This window comes from Lissotriton helveticus, chromosome 11 (assembly GCF_964261635.1).
Source record: "Lissotriton helveticus chromosome 11, aLisHel1.1, whole genome shotgun sequence".
NCBI lineage: Eukaryota > Metazoa > Chordata > Amphibia > Caudata > Salamandridae > Lissotriton > Lissotriton helveticus.
In genome coordinates, this window is record NC_136072.1 from 1,156,332,505 (window position 1) to 1,156,356,561 (window position 24,057).

The window sequence follows — 24,057 nt, forward strand, 5'->3', positions numbered from 1 at the left end:
GCACACCATAGGCGGTCATGTCACGGGCTGCCTGGTGGGTTACCCTAGGCTCAGTCCGCTCCGCGGAGGAGCCTTAAAGGTTTGCAGCTCTATTTCATGCCCATACGCAAGATCTCTTACAATTCATTGTCACCGTGGCTCCCCATGCAGGTTCTTAATAGAGGAACAAGGTCGCCCAGAGGGGAACCGTGGGATGGAGAGACGCTAACCCTGTAGACCACAGAATGTGCTGTGTCATTGACCAAGGAACCTATAGACTGCCTTTGCACTCGGATTCTTTCTAGTTGGGTTGACATCCCTGGCCCAGGCTGCTGGAGGCTCAATTCTAGCGCATGTTTGTTGTGATCAGAGTTTGACCCCTGCTGGTGTTGTAGGTTGTCTGTCTCTATCGAAGTCCCTCACTCACCCTCTGATCTTTTCTCCTGCAGCTTCATCACGTTCCGCTCCTGCACCTACCTGGACAAGAAGCACAGTGTGTTTGGGAGGTAAGCGATGAAGGAACTGATCTCTTCGAAGGTCCATGCTGCCAAAATCTTCTGTCTTTGGTGGACTTGCGGGGGACTGTAGTGGCCTCGCGGGGGACTGTGGTGGCCTCGCGGGGGACTGTGGTGGCCTCGCGGGGGACGGTGGTGGCCTCGCGGGGGACGGTGGTGGCCTCGCGGGGGACGGTGGTGGCCTCGCGGGGGACGGTGGTGGCCTCGCGGGGGACGGTGGTGGCCTCGCGGGGGACGGTGGTGGCCTCGCGGGGGACTGTGGTGGCCTCGCGGGGGACTGTGGTGGCCTCGCGGGGAACTGTGGTGGCCTCGCGGGGGACTGTGGTGGCCTCGCGGGGGACTGTGGTGGCCTCGCGGGGGACTGTGGTGGCCTCGCGGGGGACTGTGGTGGCCTCGCGGGGGACTGTGGTGGCCTCGCGGGGGACTGTGGTGGCCTCGCGGGGAACTGTGGTGGCCTCGCGGGGAACTGTGGTGGCCTCGCGGGGGACTGTGGTGGCCTCGCGGGGGACTGTGGTGGCCTCGCGGGGGACGGTGGTGGCCTCGCGGGGGACGGTGGTGGCCTCGCGGGGGACGGTGGTGGCCTCGCGGGGGACGGTGGTGGCCTCGCGGGGGACGGTGGTGGCCTCGCGGGGGACGGTGGTGGCCTCGCGGGGAACTGTGGTGGCCTCGCGGGGACTGTGGTGGCCTCGCGGGGGACTGTGGTGGCCTCGCGGGGGACTGTGGTGGCCTCGCGGGGGACTGTGGTGGCCTCGCGGGGGACTGTGGTGGCCTCGCGGGGGACTGTGGTGGCCTCGCGGGGGACTGTGGTGGCCTCGCGGGGGACTGTGGTGGCCTCGCGGGGGACTGTGGTGGCCTCGCGGGGGACTGTGGTGGCCTCGCGGGGGACTGTGGTGGCCTCGCGGGGGACTGTGGTGGCCTCGCGGGGGACGGTGGTGGCCTCGCGGGGGACGGTGGTGGCCTCGCGGGGGACGGTGGTGGCCTCGCGGGGGACGGTGGTGGCCTCGCGGGGGACGGTGGTGGCCTCGCGGGGGACGGTGGTGGCCTCGCGGGGGACGGTGGTGGCCTCGCGGGGGACGGTGGTGGCCTCGCGGGGGACTGTGGTGGCCTCGCGGGGGACTGTGGTGGCCTCGCGGGGGACTGTGGTGGCCTCGCGGGGGACTGTGGTGGCCTCGCGGGGGACTGTGGTGGCCTCGCGGGGGACTGTGGTGGCCTCGCGGGGGACTGTGGTGGCCTCGCGGGGGACTGTGGTGGCCTCGCGGGGAACTGTGGTGGCCTCGCGGGGGACTGTGGTGGCCTCGCGGGGGACTGTGGTGGCCTCGCGGGGGACTGTGGTGGCCTCGCGGGGGACTGTGGTGGCCTCGCGGGGGACTGTGGTGAACTCACGTGTGTCCCTGTGGGCTGCCATGCTGGCCCTCTACCTGCATACTAGACATAGAGGGGGCACGCGGCTGTCTAAAATTCTGGAAAGGTGGGAGGGGACTTGTATTTTGGGGCTCTGAGGAGCGACTTAGGCACTATGTATGGCTTGAAATGTTATTAATGAGGGAGGTCCTTCTCAGACTTGATTTACCTGCCTGTCTCCCCTGCCCCTTAGTCTGTCAATCCAACATTCCCTTCATCTTCTCTGACTCCTCTTTCTCGTTCCCCCACTCTCCCCTCCGTCATCCCTTCTCTGTTTTCCCATCTCTGCATCTCCCTCCAGTTGCTGCTGGTCTCTCTGTCTCCTTACCCATCTCTTAGTAACTTGTCGATTACACTCGGACACTTAATCACTTTGTATAAGAAACAAAAATGGGAAACTATGTTGGAAGGAAAATAAAATCGCAAGAAAAACATTTACCTAAAAAAAGGTAAGTGCATTTTGGGTGGACAGAGGGGTCAAATCCCTAAAGCGGAAAAAAGTCCTCCATTTAAAAAAAAAAAAAAAAAAATAGTCCGATTTTAATGCAAAAATACTTTTTTTTAATGGGAACCCGAAATTTGTTTCCTGGAGTTGAATCTCCCAAGGTTGATTCCAGAGTAATTGATGGCGCGGATGTACTCACCTAGAACCCATCCCTCACCTTTGTTTTCCTCTTTCTTCGCCCCATGCCCCTTCCTCCTGTCTCACCTCTTCCCAGCTCCCCTCTTATCTAGTCCCTCCCCCCGCGCCTCTCTCACCTCCGCGTGCCTGGAAGCCCCTTCCTCCTGTCTCCCCTTCCTCCTGTCTCCCTCTTCCCGCCCCCTCTCATCTCCGCGCGCCTGGAAGCACCTTTCTGCTTCGAGGCGCTATGACCCTGGCTGAGTCTCACTGAGGAGGCCAGTGCTGGCCTCTGCAGGAAGGTAGGAGCGGCCCCCGCGCAGCCCACATCCGCTGACGTCACTCTGCTCTAAGTGGCGGCTCACCTTTCACGCGCGGTGGGGCGGAAGCCCTGCTCTGGTGCTATCTTTAGAGCTTGTGATTGACCTTTCAAGTAATGTTCGTCTGTTTCCGCAGCTCCCTGCGATCAGCCTCAAATTACGGCTTCTTATATATAGAGAGGCATAATTGGATTTTCGTGTAAATCCTGTAATGGCCCTCCAGAGAGGCCCCGCTCCTCGCAGCCGCTCTGGAAATGCATCTCAGAGTCTGATCTTGTTTAATTCCGGCGACAGAAGGGCTCTGATGCCAGGCGGCTGCCCTCCCTGCGGAGACGGGGCTGGCTCTGGGGTCCCGTGTGCAGGGGTCCCGTGTGCAGGGGTCCCGTGTGCAGGGGTCCTGTGTGCAGGGGTCCCGTGTGCAGGGGTCCTGCATTAATCTCATGTCTTGTGTCTTGGTTCTTTGTGTACCTGGATTGTGGCCTGGATAGGACCTTGACTGTCTGTGTGCTTGTGTTGTGTCTTGGTTCCTTATCTACCTGGATTGTGTCTTGGTTCTTTGTGTACCTGGATTGTGGCCTGGATAGGACCTTGAATGTCTGTGTGCTTGCATTGTGTCTTGGTTGATTGTGTACCTGGACTGTGGCTGGCCTGGGCCTTGAATGTCTGTGTGCTTGTGTTGTGTCTTGGTTCTTTGTGTACCTGGATTGTGGCCTGGATAGGACCTTGACTGTCTGTGTGCTGGTGCTGTGTCTTGGTTCTTTGTGTACCTTGATTGTGGCTGGCTTGGACCTTGAATGTCTGTGTGCTTGCATTGTGTCTTGGTTGTTTGTGTACCTGGACTGTGGCTGGCCTGGGCCTTGAATGTCTGTGTGCTTGTGTTGTGTCTTGGTTCCTTATCTACCTGGATTGTGTCTTGGTTCTTTGTGTACCTGGATTGTGGCCTGGATAGGACCTTGAATGTCTGTGTGCTTGCATTGTGTCTTGGTTGATTGTGTACCTGGACTGTGGCTGGCCTGGGCCTTGAATGTCTGTGTGCTTGTGTTGTGTCTTGGTTCCTTATCTACCTGGATTGTGTCTTGGTTCTTTGTGTACCTGGATTGTGGCCTGGATAGGACCTTGAATGTCTGTGTGCTTGCATTGTGTCTTGGTTGATTGTGTACCTGGACTGTGGCTGGCCTGGGCCTTGAATGTCTGTGTGCTTGTGTTGTGTCTTGGTTCCTTATCTACCTGGATTGTGTCTTGGTTCTTTGTGTACCTGGATTGTGGCCTGGATAGGACCTTGAATGTCTGTGTGCTTGCATTGTGTCTTGGTTGATTGTGTACCTGGACTGTGGCTGGCCTGGGCCTTGAATGTCTGTGTGCTTGTGTTGTGTCTTGGTTCTTTGTGTACCTGGATTGTGGCCTGGATAGGACCTTGACTGTCTGTGTGCTGGTGCTGTGTCTTGGTTCTTTGTGTACCTTGATTGTGGCTGGCTTGGACCTTGAATGTCTGTGTGCTTGCATTGTGTCTTGGTTGTTTGTGTACCTGGACTGTGGCTGGCCTGGGCCTTGAATGTCTGTGTGCTTGTGTTGTGTCTTGGTTCCTTATCTACCTGGATTGTGTCTTGGTTCTTTGTGTACCTGGGTTGTGGCCTGGATAGGACCTTGAATGTTTGTGTGCTTGTGTTGTGTCTTTGTTCTTTGTGTACCTGGATTGTGGCTGGCTTGGACCTTGAATGTCCGTGTGCTTGTGTTGTGTCTTGGTTCCTTATCTACCTGGATTGTGCCTTGGTTCTTTGTGTACCTGGATTGTGGCCTGGATAGGACCTTGACTGTCTGTGTGCTGGTGCTGTGTCTTGGTTCTTTGTGTACCTTGATTGTGGCTGGCTTGGACCTTGAATGTCTGTGTGCTTGCATTGTGTCTTGGTTGTTTGTGTACCTGGACTGTGGCTGGCCTGGGCCTTGAATGTCTGTGTGCTTGTGTTGTGTCTTGGTTCCTTATCTACCTGGATTGTGTCTTGGTTCTTTGTGTACCTGGGTTGTGGCCTGGATAGGACCTTGAATGTTTGTGTGCTTCTGTTGTGTCTTTGTTCTTTGTGTACCTGGATTGTGGCTGGCTTGGACCTTGAATGTCCGTGTGCTTGCATTGTGTCTTGGTTATCTGAAAGAAACAGGTTAGTATTAGATTCCTTACCTTAGAATATCCCCAGGCGTCAGACTGGATCCGGAAACTTTTGCGTAGCAGTACCCCTGCGCGTCTGTAGGCATCGTCTACGGCTCTGCGTCTGTCGCCGGCGTCGTTGGTGCCGAGATGACGTCGCCGGAGTACTTAGACGCCGCCCTCGCGCGCTGACGTCAGTTCTTCTTTTTTCCGTGCCAGCAAGCGCAGATCCGGAAAAAGTGGTACCCCTTAGTCAATTTTTGACTAAACTTTTTCGATAATTTTTTTTCTTTTTTGAAGTCTAACGACTCCGACGGTGCCGGTAGGGATGCCCGGGTTTAAACCCTGCGACCGACTGATGTCGGTTACCGCCCCCCCACCACCGGTGTCTTCATTGCCTGGCCCTCGACCATGACGACAAGGCCTGCTCAGACTGTCGGGCCCTGACTTCTAAAGCTAGGCGGGAGCGGTCCCGCAAGCGATTCGAGCTCCGGCAGTCGGCCCCGTGCCTCTCCAGGTCCTGGTCCCTGAGGAGGTCGAGGGACCTGTCGCGGGGTCGGAGCCGCCATAGCTCCGGGAGTCGTCCTCGGTCTTCGGGCTCGAAATCCTCAGGTAAGCACAAGAAGTCGAAGAGACGTCATCGCTCTTCCGACTCCCCCAGACGCTCGCGTGACGCGGCCGAGAGTTCGGGGGACACCGCCCTCGCGGCTCCTCCGGAGTCACGGGCGTCGCGGCCTGCTCAATACCCGTCGGTCCCTGGGCAGAACGCAACGCCGGGGGAGATCGAGGCCTTCCTCACAGTCATGAGGTCACTCACTCCTCCGTCGGGCTTCGCGGCGCCTTCGGGCCAAGCGGCCCCGACTGGGGGGTCCCAGCGGGTCAGGCGCTTCGGTCCCAAAGCCATCGGGTGCTTCGGTCCCGACGCCGCCGGTGACTTCGGTCCCGGCGCCGCAGGCCCCCGCAGGATCCGGTTCCGGGTCGCCGCAGGTCGACCTTATGACCTCGCCGGCGCCAGCCCCCAGGGTGTCGCTCCCGGCGCAACCTCTGGGCGGCGCTGTCCCCGATTCCCTCCCTCGATTCGGGTCCGGCGCCGTATTCAACGCCGCTAGGAGATTTCTACTTCTATGACCCGGCCCCGTCCTTTGGTCCTGAGCCTCAGGAGATGGGTGGCGAGGGGGATTGGGAGGGGTCTGAGGACCCTCTGGCACAGGAGTGCCAGTCTTATCTGGACTGGACAGGTGAGCTAAGGGAGGCCAGTGGTCTGGACACCTCGCCGGACACTGGTTTTGTCTCCCCTCCTACCGTGGCTACGGAGGAGGGGGCTGCCTATAGTGTGGCGCGGGCGGCCAAGGCCTTGGGCCTGGAGCTCCCCGTCGCGGCCATGAGGACTAACCTCCTCACTCAGGTCCTTAAACTGCATGCAAGCTCGGCCGAGCCTCTGCTGCCGTTTAATGAGGCCTTGTCTGACGTTCTTCTGGGCCCTTGGTCCAAGCCCGCTACAGGTCAGCCTGTAGATAGGAACGTGGCCAGACGCCACAACCCGGCTCCGGGCGATCCTTGCTTCCTGTCCCCCCACCCCACCCCCGAGAGCCTGGTCATCCAGACCTCTGCCTCTAACTCCCAGACCGCATTCCCTACGGCTCCCCCCTATCGGGAATCCAAGAGGTACGAGCAATACGGGAAAAAGGTATTCGCCTCCCTGAGTTTAGGGCTGCGGTCAGTCAACACCGCGTGCCTCTTGGGCCGTTATACCCACTCTCTGTGGGACACGGTTGCGGACGTGCAGCTACAATGTCCGGCGGAGGTCCAGACTAAACTCACCCAAGCCCTTTCGGAGGGTCGAGATGCGGCACGGTACTCCATCCGGTGTGGGCTGGATACCACGGACTCACTGGGCAGAGCGATGGCAACAACGGTGGCGATTTGTCGCCACGCCTGGTTGAGATCCGCCAACTTTTCGGCTGATGTCCAGAACACCCTTATGGGCATGCCGTTTGATGGCCGTCGCCTATTCGGCGACAAGGCAGACCATGCGCTTGAGCGCTTTAAGGACTCCAGGGCTACGGCCAAGTCCTTGGGCCTCTCGGCCCCACGCCAGGACACGGCTGCCTTTCGCTCCTTTCGTGGCCAAGGAAGGGCACCCCCACATGTCCTGGCAGCCATGGGCCGCAGACTACCGTCCAGCGCGGTGGCTGATGTGGAAACTGCTGTGGCGGCGGTCAGGGACAATGGCGAGGCCAGTCCACACCTGACCCTGCAGCACCCGCCTCAAAACCTTCCTAGTCAGAGCTTTCAGGCCCATGTGACGCCAGTGGGGGGCAGGGTTCGCCATCACCACCTCCACTGGCGCACTGTCACATCGGACAGGTGGGTGCTGCAAATCGTCTTAAGGGGCTACTCCCTCCCCTTCGAGGCGACCCCTCCAGCCATGCCACCGCAGCACCACCGTGTGTTGGGGGATGACTTGGCACTTCTTCGAGAGGAAGTTACGGCCATCTTGGCCAAGGGGGCCATCCAGCGCGTTCCTGGGCCAGAAGTAGGGTGTGGTTGTTACTCCCACTTCTTTCTGGTACCCAAGAAGGGCAAAGGGGGCCTACGCCCTATCTTGGACCTGCGGAACGTTAACGGCTTCCTCTGGCAGGAGAAGTTCAAGATGCTGACACTAGCTCAGGTCCTAGCTGCCCTGGACCCAGGAGACTGGATTGTAGCGTTGGACTTGCAGGACGGTTATTTTCATATCCCCGTCCTGCCGGCCCACCGGCGTTACCTGCGGTTCACGGTAGGCCATGAGCACTTTCAGTTTATCGTGCTCCCCTTCGGCCTTACCAGCGCCCCACGGGTGTTCACGAAAGTGATGGCGGTGGTCGCAGCTCATCTGCGCAGGTTAGGGGTTTCAGTCTTCCCCTACCTCGACGACTGGTTGTTGAAGGTGGGCTCTCCCCAGACAGTCATCAGCCACCTCCAGACTACGGCCGACCTCCTGCACCTGCTGGGGTTCTCCATCAATGTGCCGAAGTCACACATGTGTCCCTCTCAGAAGCTCCTCTTCATCGGAACGGTTCTGGACTTGGCGCAGTTTCGGGTTTATCCTCCCGAGCAGCGGGTTCGGGATATTCAGGCTCTGATTCCGATCTTTCAGCCGTATCCCGAGTCTCGGTCAGGTTGACGCTGCGGCTTCTGGGGCTGATGGCCTCCTGCATCCTTCTGGTGCATCACGCCAGGTGGCAGATGCGGGCTCTGCAGTGGGACCTGAAATTTCAGTGGGCCCAGCATCAGGGCAATCTGTCCGACCATGTCTTGATCTCGGAGGGCACTGCAAGACAGTTGCAGTGGTGGCTCACGGACCGCGATTGGGTCAGCGGTAGATCCCTCTTCCTACCCCACCCGGAGCACGTAGTTGTGACGGACGCATCCCTCCAGGGCTGGGGAGGCCACATGGGAGAGGCGTAGATCAGAGGCCTCTGGTCGAGTCTCGGCTCCACATCAACCTTCTGGAGCTGTGGGCGATCCGGCTTGCACTGAAGGCATTCCTCCCCTCTGTCCGGGGGAGTGAAGTGCAGGTGTTCACAGACAACACCACCGCCATGTGGTACTGCAACAAACAGGGCGGGGTGGAGTCGTGGACCCTATGCCAGGAGGCTCTGCGCCTCTGGAAGTGGCTGGAACATCAGGGCGTGACCCTGGTGGTTAAACACCTTGCAGATTCCCTGAACGCCAGGGCGAATAAACTCAGCCGTCGGTGCATGATGGATCATGAATGGCGTCTGAACTCGGACGTGGCGCAAGGCCTTTTTCAGCAGTGGGGAGAGCCTTGGTTAGATCTATTTGCCACAGAAGAGAACGCGCAATGTCATCAGTTCTGCGCGATGGAATTTCCAAGGCGGCACTCGCTCGGAGACGCTTTTCGTCACGAGTAGAGCTGCGGTCTGTTGTATGCCTTTCCGCCTATACCACTTCTGCCCAGAGTGCTGAAGAAGATTAGGCGTGACCAGGCCCAAGTTATCCTTGCGGCTCCGGACTGGGCACGAAGATACTGGTATCCTGAGCTACTCAGTATGTCTGTCGATCCCCCGATTCATCTGCCTCTTCAGGAGGACCTTCTGTCGCAGCAGCAGGGGACTGTCCTCCACCCGAACCTGTCCAGTCTCCACCTCCATGCTTGGAGATTGAGCGGCGACAGTTGAGGCCATTTGACTTGCCTCCTGAAGTTTGTGATGTAATTCTGGCAGCCAGGCGTCCCTTCACAAAGTCGGTATACGCCTGCAGGTGGAACAAGTTTGTGGCATGGTGCACAGCAAAGGCTGTGGATCCCCTTTCTGCCCCTCTTTCTGAGGTTCTCCTCTTCCTACTTTCGCTTGCCCAGCAGGTCTCTTGTTAGAAGGGGCGATCTCAGAGGGCCAGGTTATGCTCACCCGACCACCCCGGGACCCAACTCTCCCACAGATATTGCCGAGTCTTATCGTGAGGTCCCCACCGAGGGGGGGGGGGGGACTTCGAGTCTAGGATCGTACACACTGAGCTCACACCACACTTACGAACGGACACCACACCGTAGGTTTTCAGTAACAAGTTCTTTATCAAACAGTAAGCAGAAATTAGCACTCTTATTTACAAGCGATCGGGGGATCGTAAAGTCTTTGGGGATGAGGGACGAGGGACGAGGGAAGCGGGACAGTCTCAGTCTTTAGGCCAATACGAAGCGTACCCTGCGCGCAGCTCTCAATCCTCGAGCCGGGGATACGGAAGATGATGGTCATACTGGCTGCTTCACTCACTTCGGGTCGACTCAGGTCGTGGTGGTAGCGTTGATGGTCCAGCCGGACCAGAGTACTCCTCGAGCCGCGACGATGTCAGCAGGGCTCGATCTGGAGATGTTCTTGAGGAGCCGCGACAGCGTCAGCAGGGCTCAGAGGTCTTAGTTCGGTCTTTGCAAGGATGAGCCGCAACAGCGTCAGCAGGGCTCGTAGCTCTTAGTCGGTCTTTGCAAGGATGAGCCGCGACAGCGTCAGCAGGGCTCCGATGGTCAAGTTCCAGGTTACGAGTAAGAGCCGCGACAGCGTCAGCAGGGCTCAAGGATTCACAGGTTCAGTTCTCCCAAGGGTCAGCCGTGATCAGATCAGCAGGCTTTCTTGTCCAGGATACAACTGCCCGCTAGTTGTGGTGCGGGCCTTGATATAGTCCAGTGGCCCTTTGATGTCCGGACCCTCGCAGGCGGAGGTCTCAGGCCTTGGGGGCTGGCCGTTGGAGAGGTCTGGCAGTTGGCTCTTTGATCCTTTGAAGATGCGTCCATAACAGGCCGTTTTCCCAATAGACAAGGTGGGAGCCGGACTGGTCACCGGCGGCCTGGGCGGCGGCCTGCTGCCGCGGCCCAATCAAGGAAGGACAGGAGGTCTGTTCTAGGCAGAATTCTTCTCGGGGCGGCCCTCCCTCCTGGCGCCACTGGGCCAACTCAGGAAGGTCGTCCAAGCTCGGGGTCTGTTCGACGTCAGGGCCGAGGGGACCGGCGTCGGGGACAAGGCTCCTACTGGGAGACAGCTCGGGGGTTTCAGATGACCCGAGGACCTCGGGATCCTCGGGGACTGGCTGGGAGTGCTCGGGGCTTGCCCCCTCTGGGGAGGACACTCGTGCGGTCATGGAACGTGCTCACACAGGCCCATTCGGGCAGGCCCACCATCTCCAGGTGGGTCCTTCGTTCTACCTGCTTCCACGGGGAGCTCTCCAGGTCGTTACCGAGAAGGCAGTCCACGGGCATGTCGGTGCGGACTGCTACTCGTAACTCTTCGGAGACGCCCCCCATTCGAACGGGACCTGAGCTATTCGGCAGGTGCGGATGGAATTGTCAGCTGCGATCACTCTGCAGGATGCGTGGGGTACAATTTGGTCCTCTGTGACTAGGTGACACCTGACTGCAGTGATGCTGGCCCCTGTGTCTCGGAGCGCCCCTATGTGGTGGCCATTGACGGTCACCTGCTGTCGGTACTTCTCCATGTTGTCTGGCAGGGGGGCTCCGGGAACCATCTCCCTATCACCCAGGGAGACTAAAATCATGGCGGCTGGGTCACCCCCCTCGAAATCCTCCCCTTCTTCTTCTTCTAGGGCTACGGAGGCTAGCTGGCGCGCTGGGGGACCTGCAGCAGCAGGTTTCTTGAACAGAGGGCAGCGGGGGTCATTGGCATAATGCCCAGGTTGCTGGCAATGGAAGCAGGCTTGGCTGACTCGGGGTCCCGGTCGGGTTGGAGGAAACCCTGCTCTAGCTGTGGGAGGAGAGGTTCTGGACTGGTTTCTGGGGGGGCTTCGTTGGGACCCTACCTGGGACCCCCTCTGTCTACTCTGACCCCCCCTCCCTGCTGGCGGGAAGATCCTTGCTCGTTTCGGCCATAGTCTCCCCCGGGGGACCCGGGTGCTCACCCAGCGATCTGCTTCGATGGCCAGCTTCCGGGGGTCAGCCAATTTGCTGTCCAGAAGGTGCTGTCTCAGTTCCACAAAGCAATTCGTGGACAAATGTTCATAGGCGATGAGATCAATGAGTCCCTCAAAGGTGGACACCTTGCTGCCCTTGATCCACCCTTCCAAGGTCCGGCTGTAGAAGTTCACATATTCCACCCATGTCGTGCCGGGGATCTTCTTGCAGTCTCTAAACCGTTGTCGGTACATTTCTGGGGTGAGCCCGTACCTTGTGAGGAGGGCCTCATTCATGTGGTGGTAGGATGTTTGCTCGGAGGACGGTAGATCGAGTAGGGTGTCTCTCCCCTCACTCAGGAATCGTCCCCACAGCCCGGCTCCCCAATCCGTCCGCGGAACTCGGTGGGAGGTCATGGCGACTTCGTAGGCCTTGAACCATTGCTGGGTATCATCGTTCTTGTAATACTCTTTTACCACATCCTTGGGGATGTGGACTTTGGGTTCCGCCAGGGGAACGGCTTCTCGGGTCCCCGAGGTTCGGTTGTCGTCGCTCTGGGCCTTTAGTTCGATATCCTTCAGGCCACGCTCGTGCTCTAGCTGGAGTCGTTTGCCTTCGTGTTCTCTCTGGAGTTTCTTTTCCTCCAGTTCGCCTTGCAGCCGCAACTGCTCGATGGCCAGTTTCTTCTCGGCCAACTTGAGTTCTCCTTCTATCTTCAGGCGCTCTAATTCTAGCTCGTGGTTTCGGTTGCGCTCTCGGTCGGTCATTTCCTCTGATGACAGACCTCTCTCCGTGCTGGGACTCCGCGTCGGGGACTCTGCTCTCTCACCCTCTTGGCCCCGGGTTTCGGTCGGGGTCCTCCCTCTCCACCGTCTTCTGTTGGCGGCGGAGGATGGGCTCCGGCCTCTACCCATGCTGTCAGGGCTTTTTGAAAGTCCTCCTTGGTGTTTAACCCAGTTGTAGCGATGTGAAGGTCTTTGCAAAACTGCTTTAGCTCTCGGTGTGTATAATCTTCCAGAAGGTCCATCTGAAAGGTGGTCTTGTCGCTCGTTAGGATGAGACTCCTGGTTGTTTTTCGTTCGGGTAGTGTGTCAGTTACTGTACGATCCCTAGACGTAGGTTCTTATCCCACCGCTGCCACCAATGTTAGAAGGGGCGATCTCAGAGGGCCAGGTTATGCTCACCCAACCACCCCGGGACCCACCTCTCCCACAGATATTGCCGAGTCTTATCGTGAGGTCCCCACCGAAGGGGGGGGCAGGGGGGGGGGGACTTCGAGTCTAGGATCGTACACACTGAACTAACACCACACTTACGAACGGACACCACACCGTAGGTTTTCAGTAACAAGTTTTTTATCAAACAGTAAGCAGAAATTAGCACTCTTATTTACAAGCGATCGGGGGATCGTAAAGTCTTTGGGGATTCGGGACGAGGGAAGCGGGACAGTCTCAGTCTTTAGGCCAATACGAAGCGTACCCTGCGCGCAGCTCTCAATCCTCGAGCCGGGGGAGACGGAAGGTGATGGTCGTACTGGCTGCTTCACTCACTTCGGGTCGACTCAGGTCGTGGTGGTAGCGTTGATGGTCCAGCCGGACCAGAGTACTCATCGAGCCGCGACGAGGTCAGCAGGGCCCGATCTGGAGATGTTCTTGAGGAGCCGCGACAGCGTCAGCAGGGCTCGGAGGTCTTAGTTCGGTCTTTGCAAGGATGAGCCGCGACAGCGTCAGCAGGGCTCGGAGGTCTTAGTTCGGTCTTTGCCAGGATGAGCCGCGACAGCGTCAGCAGGGCTCCGATGGTCAAGTTCCAGGTTACGAGTAAGAGCCGCGACAGCGTCAGCAGGGCTCAAGGATTCACAGGTTCAGTTCTCCCAAGGGTCAGCCGTGATCAGATCAGCAGGGCTTTCTTGTCCAGGATACAACTGCCCGCTAGTTGTGGTGCGGGCCTTGATATAGTCCAGTGGCCCTTTGATGTCCGTACCCTCGCAGGCGGAGGTCTCAGGCCTTGAGGGCTGGCTGTTGGAGAGGTCCGGCGGTTGGCTCTTTGGTCCTTTGAAGATGCGTCTGGGGCCAGCACTCGGGGAGGCCAGAGGTGCAATCGAAACTGGCCCACAGGGGAGGGCCCAAGGTGTGACAACAACCAGTCCCTCGGGTGAGGCCGGAGGTGCCATCGAAACTCCCTGGCTTATCTCACTCGGGGAGCCTTTTACCCCCCAGCCGGGATTGGCGCGCCTTGGAGTCTAAGTTTCGCTGGGGCCTGGGTCATGCTAGGCCCAGGGAGTCGGGGGTCTCGGGGAAGGAAAATGGCTGCCGGGCCTCGTGGGGCATGCAGGTTCTGGGCGCTCGGGAGCGGGACGGGACATGCGGGACTGGTCGTTGATTACGGGGTTTGGGCGTACAGGGAGCAGGGCGACCAGGGGACTCTGGGTGCAGGGCTACGCTAATGGGGTGCTGAGGAACGGGGGGAACCACGCCACAAGGCCGGGTCCAACAGCTCTGCTCTGGGCACTATCAAGGGCTACCTTTCTGCCCTTTCCGCCTTCTTTAGGCTACCTGATCAGCCTTCTTTGTTCAAGTAATCAGAAAGGGATACGAGGGGAAAGGCTATATAGGGCGGTCCCCCACTCAACAAATCTGAAACAAAAAGCCCTATTCAGCCTGCATGCTGTGAATCTCAGACTCCGTAACTCAAGGGGCCATACCTCCTATTGGCTCACCAAGCGGCCAGATCAGGTCAGTACTGTGTTACAGGTCCGGACATGCCTTAAAACATACAAACAACACTGTGCACAGGGTACAACACATAAAGAAAATATGTGTGAGAGCAAGGAAATTACCTCACGGACGTGACACCCGAGGGGCTTCCCGGTCTATGAATGACCGGTCTACCCACTTCTCATCATCGGTTACTTTCCTTGCTAGGAGGATGAAAAAAGTGCAGGAAGATGTGCACAAAACAGGATAAAGAGACAGAAAGAGAGTGTACAAATACACTACCTAGTAGGACCGAGAAAAGTGTTCAGGAAAAGATTTGACAAGTACCTACACCCAACACCAACAGACATAAAATATAAAATAGTGAGGTTTGGCTGGCTGAATCGATTTTATTCTGGTGCTGCCAAACTGCACTGTTTTTAAAAAAAGGGTTAAATTGATACCATTCGATGTTGTAACTGGACCAACATGTTTCATTGCCTTGTCATTGGCAATTTCATCAGGGCAAATGGTTGGGTCTCTTATTCTTAATCCTCCATTTGGAAACCTTGTGCTCGCAAATACTGGGTATACCGTCGAGCATCAAAAAGACGGCGTGTCAAACGATCACGAGTCCGTCTTGGAGACTCCTCAATGTGAGTCACCGCAGCCGAGTCCCTCCGGCGCTTCCGACGTCTCACAACGTCGAGTCCCAGTTGTTAATCGATTCTTAAAGGGCATCACTCATATGTTTCCCCCTGTTCCTTTCGTGATGCCTCAGTGGGACTTGAACCTTGTACTTACTTTTCTGATGTGCGCTCCCTTCGAGCCACTTCATAACTGTCCTCTCCGTCTTCTTACCCTTAAGACTGCTTTCCTGGTTGCCATCACCTCTGCCAGGAGAGTGAGTGAGCTCTAGGCTCTTTCATCCAAGCCTCCCTTCCTTTCTGTCCATCCGGACAAAGTTGTGTTGCGGACAAGACCCTCTTTTCTGCCCAAGGTAGTCACGGCCTTCCACATCGGGCAGTCTATCACCTCGCCCACCTGCTTTCCGCCTCCGCATCCCTCGAAAGAGGAAGAGCGGCTCCAGCGTCTGGACCCAGAACGTGCGCTCTCTTTCTATTTGGATCGCACACGCCAGTTCCGGGTGGATGACCAACTCTTTGTTGGTTACGTGGGCCCAAAGAAGGGACGGGCGGTGCACAAACGGACCATCTCTCGGTGGGTCGTATTGTGCATCAAGGTATGCTACTCTTTGGCTAAGAAGGAGCCTCCTGTTGGGCTGAGGGCCCATTCCACTCGGGCCACGGCGGCTACTACTGCCCTGGGCCGGGGAGTCCCCTTGCAGGACATCTGTCAGGCAGCTACGTGGGCCTCGCTGCACACGTTCGCAAGACACTACTGGCTGGACAGCCAAGTCCGGAGGGATAGCTTCTTTGGCTGTTCCATCCTCCAGGACTTTCTGGTGTGATTATTGGTTCGCAGACCCTCCACTGGGGTTGGTATTGCTGGGGTATCTATTCTAAGGTAAGGAATCTAATACTAACCTGTTTCTTTCAGATGCACAAGTTACTTACCTTCGGTAACTATGTATCTGTATGAAACAGTAGTTAGTATTAGATTCCTTACCGCCCCAACCCATCCTCCCCGTTCTGCGAACCGATATCTAGGGTTAAGGTCATCCCCTTTCAGGGCCCTAGTTTCTTGGCACCAGTGTTGGTTTTTATCATGGCTCTGCGTTTCTGGCGCGGAAAAGCTGTGTATAAGAACTGACGTCAGCGCACGAGGGCGGCGTCTAAGTACTCTGGCGACGTCATCTAGGCGCCAACGACGGACGCGGAGCCGCAGACGACGCCTACCGACGCGCAGGGGTACTGCTACGCAAAAGTTTCCGGATCCAGTCTGACGCCTGGGGATATTCTAAGGTAAGGAATCTAATACTAACTACTGATTCTTACAGATATATCGTTACCGAAGTGCGTTTGTGTACATGGACTGTGGCTGGCCTGGGCCTTGAAAGTCTGTGCGCTTGTGTTCTGTCTTGTTTCTTTGTGTGAACAAAGCAAACACAAAGAAATGATGGACGGAGCACTGAAAAGTTTCAGACACTCACCCCCCCAGTCTTTAGATCTGGGTAGAATCTATCATCATTCTTTAGCTCACTTGGCCACCCTAGTTTGGATCCAGCCATATGCAAATCAGTCTGGACCCTGTGCCTCATGGGAGCAGTCCAGACCGAACTGCCAAGCCAAGACCTCCCTGGACCGGAAACAAGCATTCGGGAACGGTTTCGGTGCAACCCCCTTCATCAGCCAGTCTAGCTTCATCCAGTGGCAAAGTGAGAAAGGGACCCACGGTCTGGGCATACCCTGCCAACTTAGAGCGAACGAAGCAAACACAAGGGATGATGGACAGAGCGCTGAAACTTTTCAGACACTCACCCCCAGTCACAGGTTAAATCCATCATCGTCCTGAGTGTCTGAAAAGTTTCAGCGCTCTGCCCATCATCTCCTCGTGTTTGCTTTGTTTCTTTGTCTACCAGGGTTGTGGCTGGCTTCGACCTTAAATGTCTCTGTGCTCGCATTCGACTTTGTTCTCTGTGTTCCTGTGCCTTAGTTCTTTGTGTACATAGATTCTGGTTGGCTTATTCATTGAGTCTCTTCATGCCTCGATTGTGTTCATGTACGCGGATGGTGCCTTCATTCTTTCTACGCCTGGGCTGTGGCTGGTTTGTACAGTGTATCTGTGTGTTTGCATTGTGCCTTGGTTCTTCACGTTTCTGGATTGTGGCCTGGTCCTTCGTATACCTGGATTATGGCTGGCTTGTACTGTGTATCTCTGAGCGCTTGCATTGTGCCTTGGGTCTCCACGTTTCTGGATTGTGGATGGGTCCTTTGTGTGCCTGGATTGTGGCTTTCTTTTACTGTGTATCTGTGTGTGCTTGCATTGCACCTTGGTTCTCCACGTTTCTGGATTGCGGCTTTGTTCTTTGTGTACCTGGATTGTGGCTGGCTTGTACTGTGTATCTCTGAGCTGAACAATTGCAATGGTCCGGCACTCATTTCAAGGTGAATATTAAATCTTATTTGTGGTAATTCAGCACAAGACCGTAACATTTCATGCACAATTTCAATAATTCGTATTCCCCATTGGCTGTGTTGTGAAGATAATTCTTTATTTTTGTTCGCATTCTTCTTCTTTAAAAAAAGGAATAGCCACAGTAGCCAATGCGTTTCGTCCTGCTGGACTTCTTCAGGGCTCTATTCACAAATATATTCCTATTGGAGATTGTGATCGTATGTAGTAGATACACTTTTATAAGAAGACTTATACATTTAGATCCTGTGATGTGAATGAGGTTTTAAAATTGACGTCTTAGGTCTTACACTTGGAGTGTAGTCCTGGCTCATTGATGGGTCACTGTGGGTTATTTTAATAACATCTCTGGGGTTCGAGTGCTCCAGACCATGTATGAAGTGGTGATTCGTGCCTTCATTCTTTGTGGCTAGCTTGTGCCTTGAATCCCTGAGTTTTCATAGTGTGTACTCCATGTTCATGCATTGTGTATGGCTTATTCCTTGATTCTCACTGTGCCTAGATTGATCTTGGTTCTCCATGTGCCTGGAATGGGCCCTGCTTGTCCCTTGATTCTCTGCCTTCCTGGAGTATTTGTAACTTCATCCTCTGTGCGCTAGATTGTGTCTTGGTTGTCCACCTGTTTGGTTGTGCCTTGATACCATATATACTGCCAGTATTGTCTTGTTTCTCTGTTTCTTGAATGTGACTGGCTTGTGCCTTGATTCTCTGCATACCTGCATTGCGCCTTCACACTGTGTGTGCCTGGATTGTGCCTTCACACTGTGTGTGCCTGGATTGCCCCTTCACACTGTGTGTGCCTGGATTGCCCCTTCACACTGTGTGTGCCTGGATTGCACCTTCACACTGTGTGTGCCTGGATTGCCCCTTCATACTGTGTGTGCCTGGATTGCGCCTTCACACTGAGTGTGCCTGGTTTGTCCCTTCACACTGTGTGCGCCTGGATTGCTCCTTCACACTGTGTGTGCCTGGTTTGTCCCTTCACACTGTGTGTGCCTGGATTGTCCCTTCACACTGTGTGTACCTGGATTGTGCCTTAACACTGTGTGTGCCTGGATTGTGCCTTCACACCGTGTGTGCCTGGATTGTGCCTTCACACCGTGTGTGCCTGGATTGTGCCTTCACACCGTGTGCTTGGATTGTGCCTTCACACTGTGTGTGCCTGGTTTGTCCCTTCACACTGTGTGTTCCTGGTTTGTCCCTTCACACTGTGTGTTCCTGGATTGTCCCTTCACACTGTGTGTACCTGGATTGTGCCTTCACACTGTGTGTGCCTGGATTGCCCCTTCACACTGTGTGTGCCTGGATTGCGCCTTCACACTGTGTGTGCCTGGATTGTGCCTTCACACTGTGTGTTCCTGGGTTGTGCCTTCACACTGTGTGTGCCTGGATTGCCCCTTCACACTGTGTGTGCCTGGATTGCGCCTTCACACTGTGTGTGCCTGGATTGCGCCTTCACACTGTGTGTGCCTGGATTGTGCCTTCACACTGTGTGTTCCTGGGTTGTGCCTTCACACTGTGTGTGCCTGGAGTGTGCCTTCACACTGTGTGTGCCTGGATTGTGCCTTCACACTGTGTGTGCCTGGATTGCCCCTTCACACTGTGTGTGCCTGGATTGCGCCTTCACACTGTGTGTGCCTGGATTGTGCCTTCACACTGTGTGTTCCTGGGTTGTGCCTTCACACTGTGTGTGCCTGGATTGCCCCTTCACACTGTGTGTGCCTGGATTGCGCCTTCACACTGTGTGTGCCTGGATTGCGCCTTCACACTGTGTGTGCCTGGATTGTGCCTTCACACTGTGTGTTCCTGGGTTGTGCCTTCACACTGTGTGTGCCTGGAGTGTGCCTTCACACTGTGTGTGCCTGGAGTGTGCCTTCACACTGTGTGTGCCTGGAGTGTGCCTTCACACTGTGTGTGCCTGGAGTGTGCCTTCACACTGTGTGTGCCTGGAGTGTGCCTTCACACTGTGCGTGCCTGGAGTGTGCCTTCACACTGTGTGTTCCTGGATTGTGCCTTCACACAGTGTGTGCTTGGATCGTGCCTTCACACTGTGTGTTCTTGGACTGCGCCTTCACACTGTGTGTTCTTGGATTGCCCCTTCACACTGTGTGTGCCTGGATTGCGCCTTCACACTGTGTGTGCCTGGATTGCGCCTTCACACTGTGTGTACCTGGATTGTGCCATCACACTGTGTGCCTGGATTGTGCTTTCACACTGTGTGTGCCTGGATTGTGCTTTCACACTGTGTGTGCCTGGATTGTGCTTTCACACTGTGTGTGCCTGGATTGTGCCTTCACACTGTGTGTGCTTGGATTGTGCCTTCACACTGTGTGTGCCTGGATTGTGCCTTCACACTGTGTGTGCCTGGATTGTCCCTTCGCACTGTGTGTTCCTGGATTGTGCGTTCACACTGTGTGTTCCTGGATTGCACCTTCACACTGTGTGTGCCTGGATTGCGCCTTCACACTGTGTGTGCCTGGATTGCGCCTTCACACTGTGTGTGCCTGGATTGCCCCTTCACACTGTGTGTGCCTGGATTGCGCCTTCACACTGTGTGTTCCTGGATTGTCCCTTCACACTGTGTGTTCCTGGATTGTCCCTTCACACTGTGTGTTCCTGGGTTGTGCCTTCACACTGTGTGTGCCTGGAGTGTGCCTTCACACTTTGTGTGCCTGGAGTGTGCCTTCACACTGTGTGTGCCTGGATTGCGCCATCACACTGTGTGTGCCTGGATTGCGCCATCACACTGTGTCCCTGGATTGTGCCTTCACACTGTGTGTTCCTGGATTGTCCCTTCACACTGTGTGTTCCTGGATTGTCCCTTCACACTGTGTGTTCCTGGGTTGTGCCTTCACACTGTGTGTGCCTGGAGTGTGCCTTCACACTGTGTGTGCCTGGAGTGTGCCTTCACACTGTGTGTGCCTGGAGTGTGCCTTCACACTGTGTGTGCCTGGATTGCGCCATCACACTGTGTGTGCCTGGATTGCACCATCACACTGTGTCCCTGGATTGTGCCTTCACACTGCGTGTTCCTGGATTGTGCCTTCACACTGTGTGTTCCTGGATTGTGCCTTCACACTGTGTGTTCCTGGATTGTGCCTTTACACTGTGTGTTCCTGGATTGTGCCTTCACACTGTGTGTTCCTGGATTGTCCCTTCACAGTGTGTGTTCCTGGATTGTCCCTTCACAGTGTGTGTTCCTGGATTGTCCCTTCACAGTGTGTGTTCCTGGATTGTGCCTTCCCACTGTGTGTGCCTGGATTGCCCCTTCACACTGTGTGTGCCTGGATTGCGCCTTCACACTGTGTGTGCCTGGATTGCGCCTTCACACTGTGTGTGCCTGGATTGCGCCTTTACACTGTGTGTTCCTAAATTGCGCCTTCACTCTGTGTGTTCCAGGTGTGCCCCGTGTGACGCCAGGTGTGCCTCCCCGTGTGACGCCAGGTGTGCCTCCCCGTGTGATGCCAGGTGTGCCTCCCTCTGCGTTGCGCCAGGCGTGCCTCTGTGTGACGCCGGGTGTGCCTCCCCTTGTGACGCCATGTGTGCCTCCCCGTGTGACGCCAGGTGTGCCTCCCCGTGTGACGCCAGGTGTGCCTCCCTCTCTGTGACGCCAGGTGTGCCTCCCTCTGTGTGACACCGGGTGTGCCTCCCTCTGTGTGACACCGGGTGTGCCTCCCTCTGTGTGACGCCAGGTGTGCCTCCCTCTGTGTGACGCCAGGTGTGCCTCCCTCTGTGTGACGCCAGGTGTGCCTCCCTCTGTGTGACGCCAGGTGTGCCTCCCTCTGTGTGACGCCAGGTGTGCCTCCCTCTGTGTGACGCCAGGTGTGCCTCCCTCTGTGTGACGCCAGGTGTGCCTCCCTCTGTGTGACGCCAGGTGTGCCTCCCTCTGTGTGACGCCAGGTGTGCCTCCCCGTGTGACGCCAGGTGTGCCTCCCTCTGTGTGACGCCAGGTGTGCCTCCCTCTGTGGGACGCCAGGTATGCCTCCCTCTGTGTGACGCCGGGTGTGCCTCCCTCTGTGTGACGCCGGGTGTGCCTCCCCATGAGACGCCGGGTGTGCCTCCCCATGAGACGCCGGGTGTGCCTCCCCGTGTGACGCCGGGTGTGCCTCCCCGTGTGACGCCAGGTGTGCCTCCCCGTGTGACGCCAGGTGTGCCTCCCTCTGTGTGACGCCAGGTGTGCCTCCCTCTGTGTGACGCCAGGTGTGCCTCCCTCTGTGTGACGTCAGGTGTGCCTCCCTCTGTGTGACGCCAGGTGTGCCTCCCGTGTGACGCCAGGTGTGCCCCCCGTGTGACGCCAGGTGTGCCCTCCCTGTGTGCCTCCCTTTGTGTGACGCCAGGAGTGCCTCCCCTGTGTGATGTCAGGTGTGCCTCCCTTTGTTTGACGATTCATTAAGGGGGTGGTGATGGACAGAGTATCTCAATTAAGCAGAACACTCCTACCCAGTCAAAAGATCAGGGCTTGATCCATCACCGTTTTTTAGCTCACTGCACCATCCCAGCTCAGAACCTGGCTACATGCAAATTAGTCTGACCCTGGCCCAGTGCATCATGGGAACAGGGCAGACCAAACTACCAAGCCAATTCTTTACTGGAAAGGAAACAAGCTTCCGGGGACCGGTTTCTGGCATTACAGCCGTCTTCGGCCCGGCTTGCTTGAATCCTGATGGTGCAGTGAACAAGGGACTCACATCTGAGTATACCCTTCCACACTTGTGGTGGCCAAAACGATTCATAAAGGGGGTGGTGATGGACAGAGTATCTGAATTAAGCAGAACACTCCTACCCAGTCAAAAGATCAGGGCTTGATTCATCACCGTTTTTTAGCTCACTGCACCATCCCAGCTCAGAACCTGGCTACATGCACATAAGTCTGACCCTGGCCCAGTGCATCATGGGAACAGGGCAGACCAAACTACCAAGCCAATTCTTTACTGGAAAGGAAACAAGCTTCCGGGGACCGGTTTCTGGCATTACAGCCGTCTTCGGCCCGGCTTGCTTGAATCCTGATGGTGCAGTGAGCAAGGGACTCACATCTGAGTATACCCTTCCACACTTGTGGTGGCCAAAACGATCCATAAAGGGTGTGGTGATGGACAGAGTATCTGAATTAAGCAGAACACTCCTACCCAGTCAAAAGATCAGGGCTTGATCCATCACCGTTTTTTACCTCACTGCACCATCCCAGCTCAGAACCTGGCTACATGCAAATTAGTCTGACCCTGACCCAGTGCATCATGGGAACAGGGCAGACCAAACTACCAAGCCAATTCTTTACAGGAAAGGAAACAAGCTTCCGGGGACCGGTTTCTGGCATTACAGCCGTCTTCGGCCCAGCTTGCTTGAATCCTGATGGTGCAGTGAGCAAGGGACTCACATTTGTCCATCACCACCCCCTTTTTGAAATTATTTTGGCCACCATGAGTGTGGAAGGGTATGCTCAGACATGAGTTCCTTGCTCACTGCACCATCAGGATTCAAGCAAGCCGGGCCGAAGACGGCTGTAATGCCAGAAACCGGTCCCCGGAAGCTTGTTTCCTTTCCAGTGAAGAATTGGCTTGGTAGTTTGGTCTGCCCTGTTCCCATGATGCACTGGGCCAGGGACAGACTAATTTGCATATAGCCAGGTTCTGAACTGGGATGGTGCAGTGAGCTAAAAAACGGTGATGGATCAAGCCCTGATCTGTTGACTGGGTAGGAGTGTTCTGATTAACTCAGATACTCTGTCCATCACCACCCCCTTTTTTAAATTAAATCCCTTTGTGAAATTAAATCCCTTTGTGTGACGCCAGGAGTGCCTCCCCTGTGTGACGCCAGGAGTGCCTCCCCTGTGTGACGCCAGGAGTGCCTCCCCTGTGTGACGCCAGGAGTGCCTCTGCCTCCCCTGTGTGACGCCAGGAGTGCCTCCCCTGTGTGACGCCAGGAGTGCCTCCCCTGTGTGACGCCAGGAGTGCCTCCCCTGTGTGACGCCAGGAGTGCCTCCCCTGTGTGACGCCAGGAGTGCCTCCCCTGTGTGACGCCAGGAGTGCCTCCCTTTGTGTGATGCCAGGAGTGCCTCTGCCTCCCCTGTGTGACGCCAGGAGTGCTCCCCTGTGGGACGCCAGGAGTGCCTCCCCTGTGTGACGCCAGGAGTGCCTCCCCTGTGTGACGCCAGGAGTGCCTCCCCTGTGTGACGCCAGGAGTGCCTCCCCTGTGTGACGCCAGGAGTGCCTCCCCTGTGTGACGCCAGGAGTGCCTCCCCTGTGTGACGCCAGGAGTGCCTCCCCTGTGTGACGCCAGGAGTGCCTCCCCTGTGTGACGCCAGGAGTGCCTCCCCTGTGTGACGCCAGGAGTGCCTCCCCTGTGTGACGCCAGGAGTGCCTCCCCTGTGTAACGCCGGGTGTGCCTCCCTCTGTGGGACGCCGGGTGTGCCTCCCTCTGTGTGACGCCGGGTGTGCCTCCCTCTGTGTGACGCCAGGTGTGCCTCCCTCTGTGTGACGCCAGGAGTGCCTCCCCTGTGTGACGCCAGGAGTGCCTCCCCTGTGTGACGCCAGGAGTGCCTCCCCTGTGTGACGCCAGGAGTGCCTCCCCTGTGTGACGCCAGGTGTGCCTCCCCTGTGTGACGCCAGGTGTGCCTCCCCTGTGACACGCCAGGTGTGCCTCCCCTGTGTGACGCCAGGCGTGCCTCTGTGTGACGCCAGGAGTGCCTCTGCCTCCCCTGTGTGACGCCAGGAGTGCCTCCCTTTGTGTGACGCCAGGAGTGCCTCTGCCTCCCCTGTGTGACGCCAGGTGTGCCTCCCCTGTGTGACGCCGGGTGTGCCTCCCTCTGTGTGACGCCAGGTGTGCCTCCCTCTGTGTGACGCCAGGTGTGCCTCCCTCTGTGTGACGCCAGGTGTGCCTCCCCTGTGTGACGCCAGG

The 24,057-nt window shown here is 56.7% G+C and overlaps 1 protein-coding gene across 1 annotated transcript in view; it reads left to right on the top strand.

Moving 5' to 3' along the window:
- The window catches only part of PPIL2 (peptidylprolyl isomerase like 2), a 361,075-nt gene that overhangs the window by 317,539 nt on the left and 19,479 nt on the right, over window positions 1-24,057 (top strand). The window contains exon 16 of the mRNA XM_078667958.1: window positions 429-485. Within this exon, the coding sequence (XP_078524084.1) occupies window positions 429-485 (57 nt within the window). The remainder of the gene's footprint in view (window positions 1-428; window positions 486-24,057) is intronic.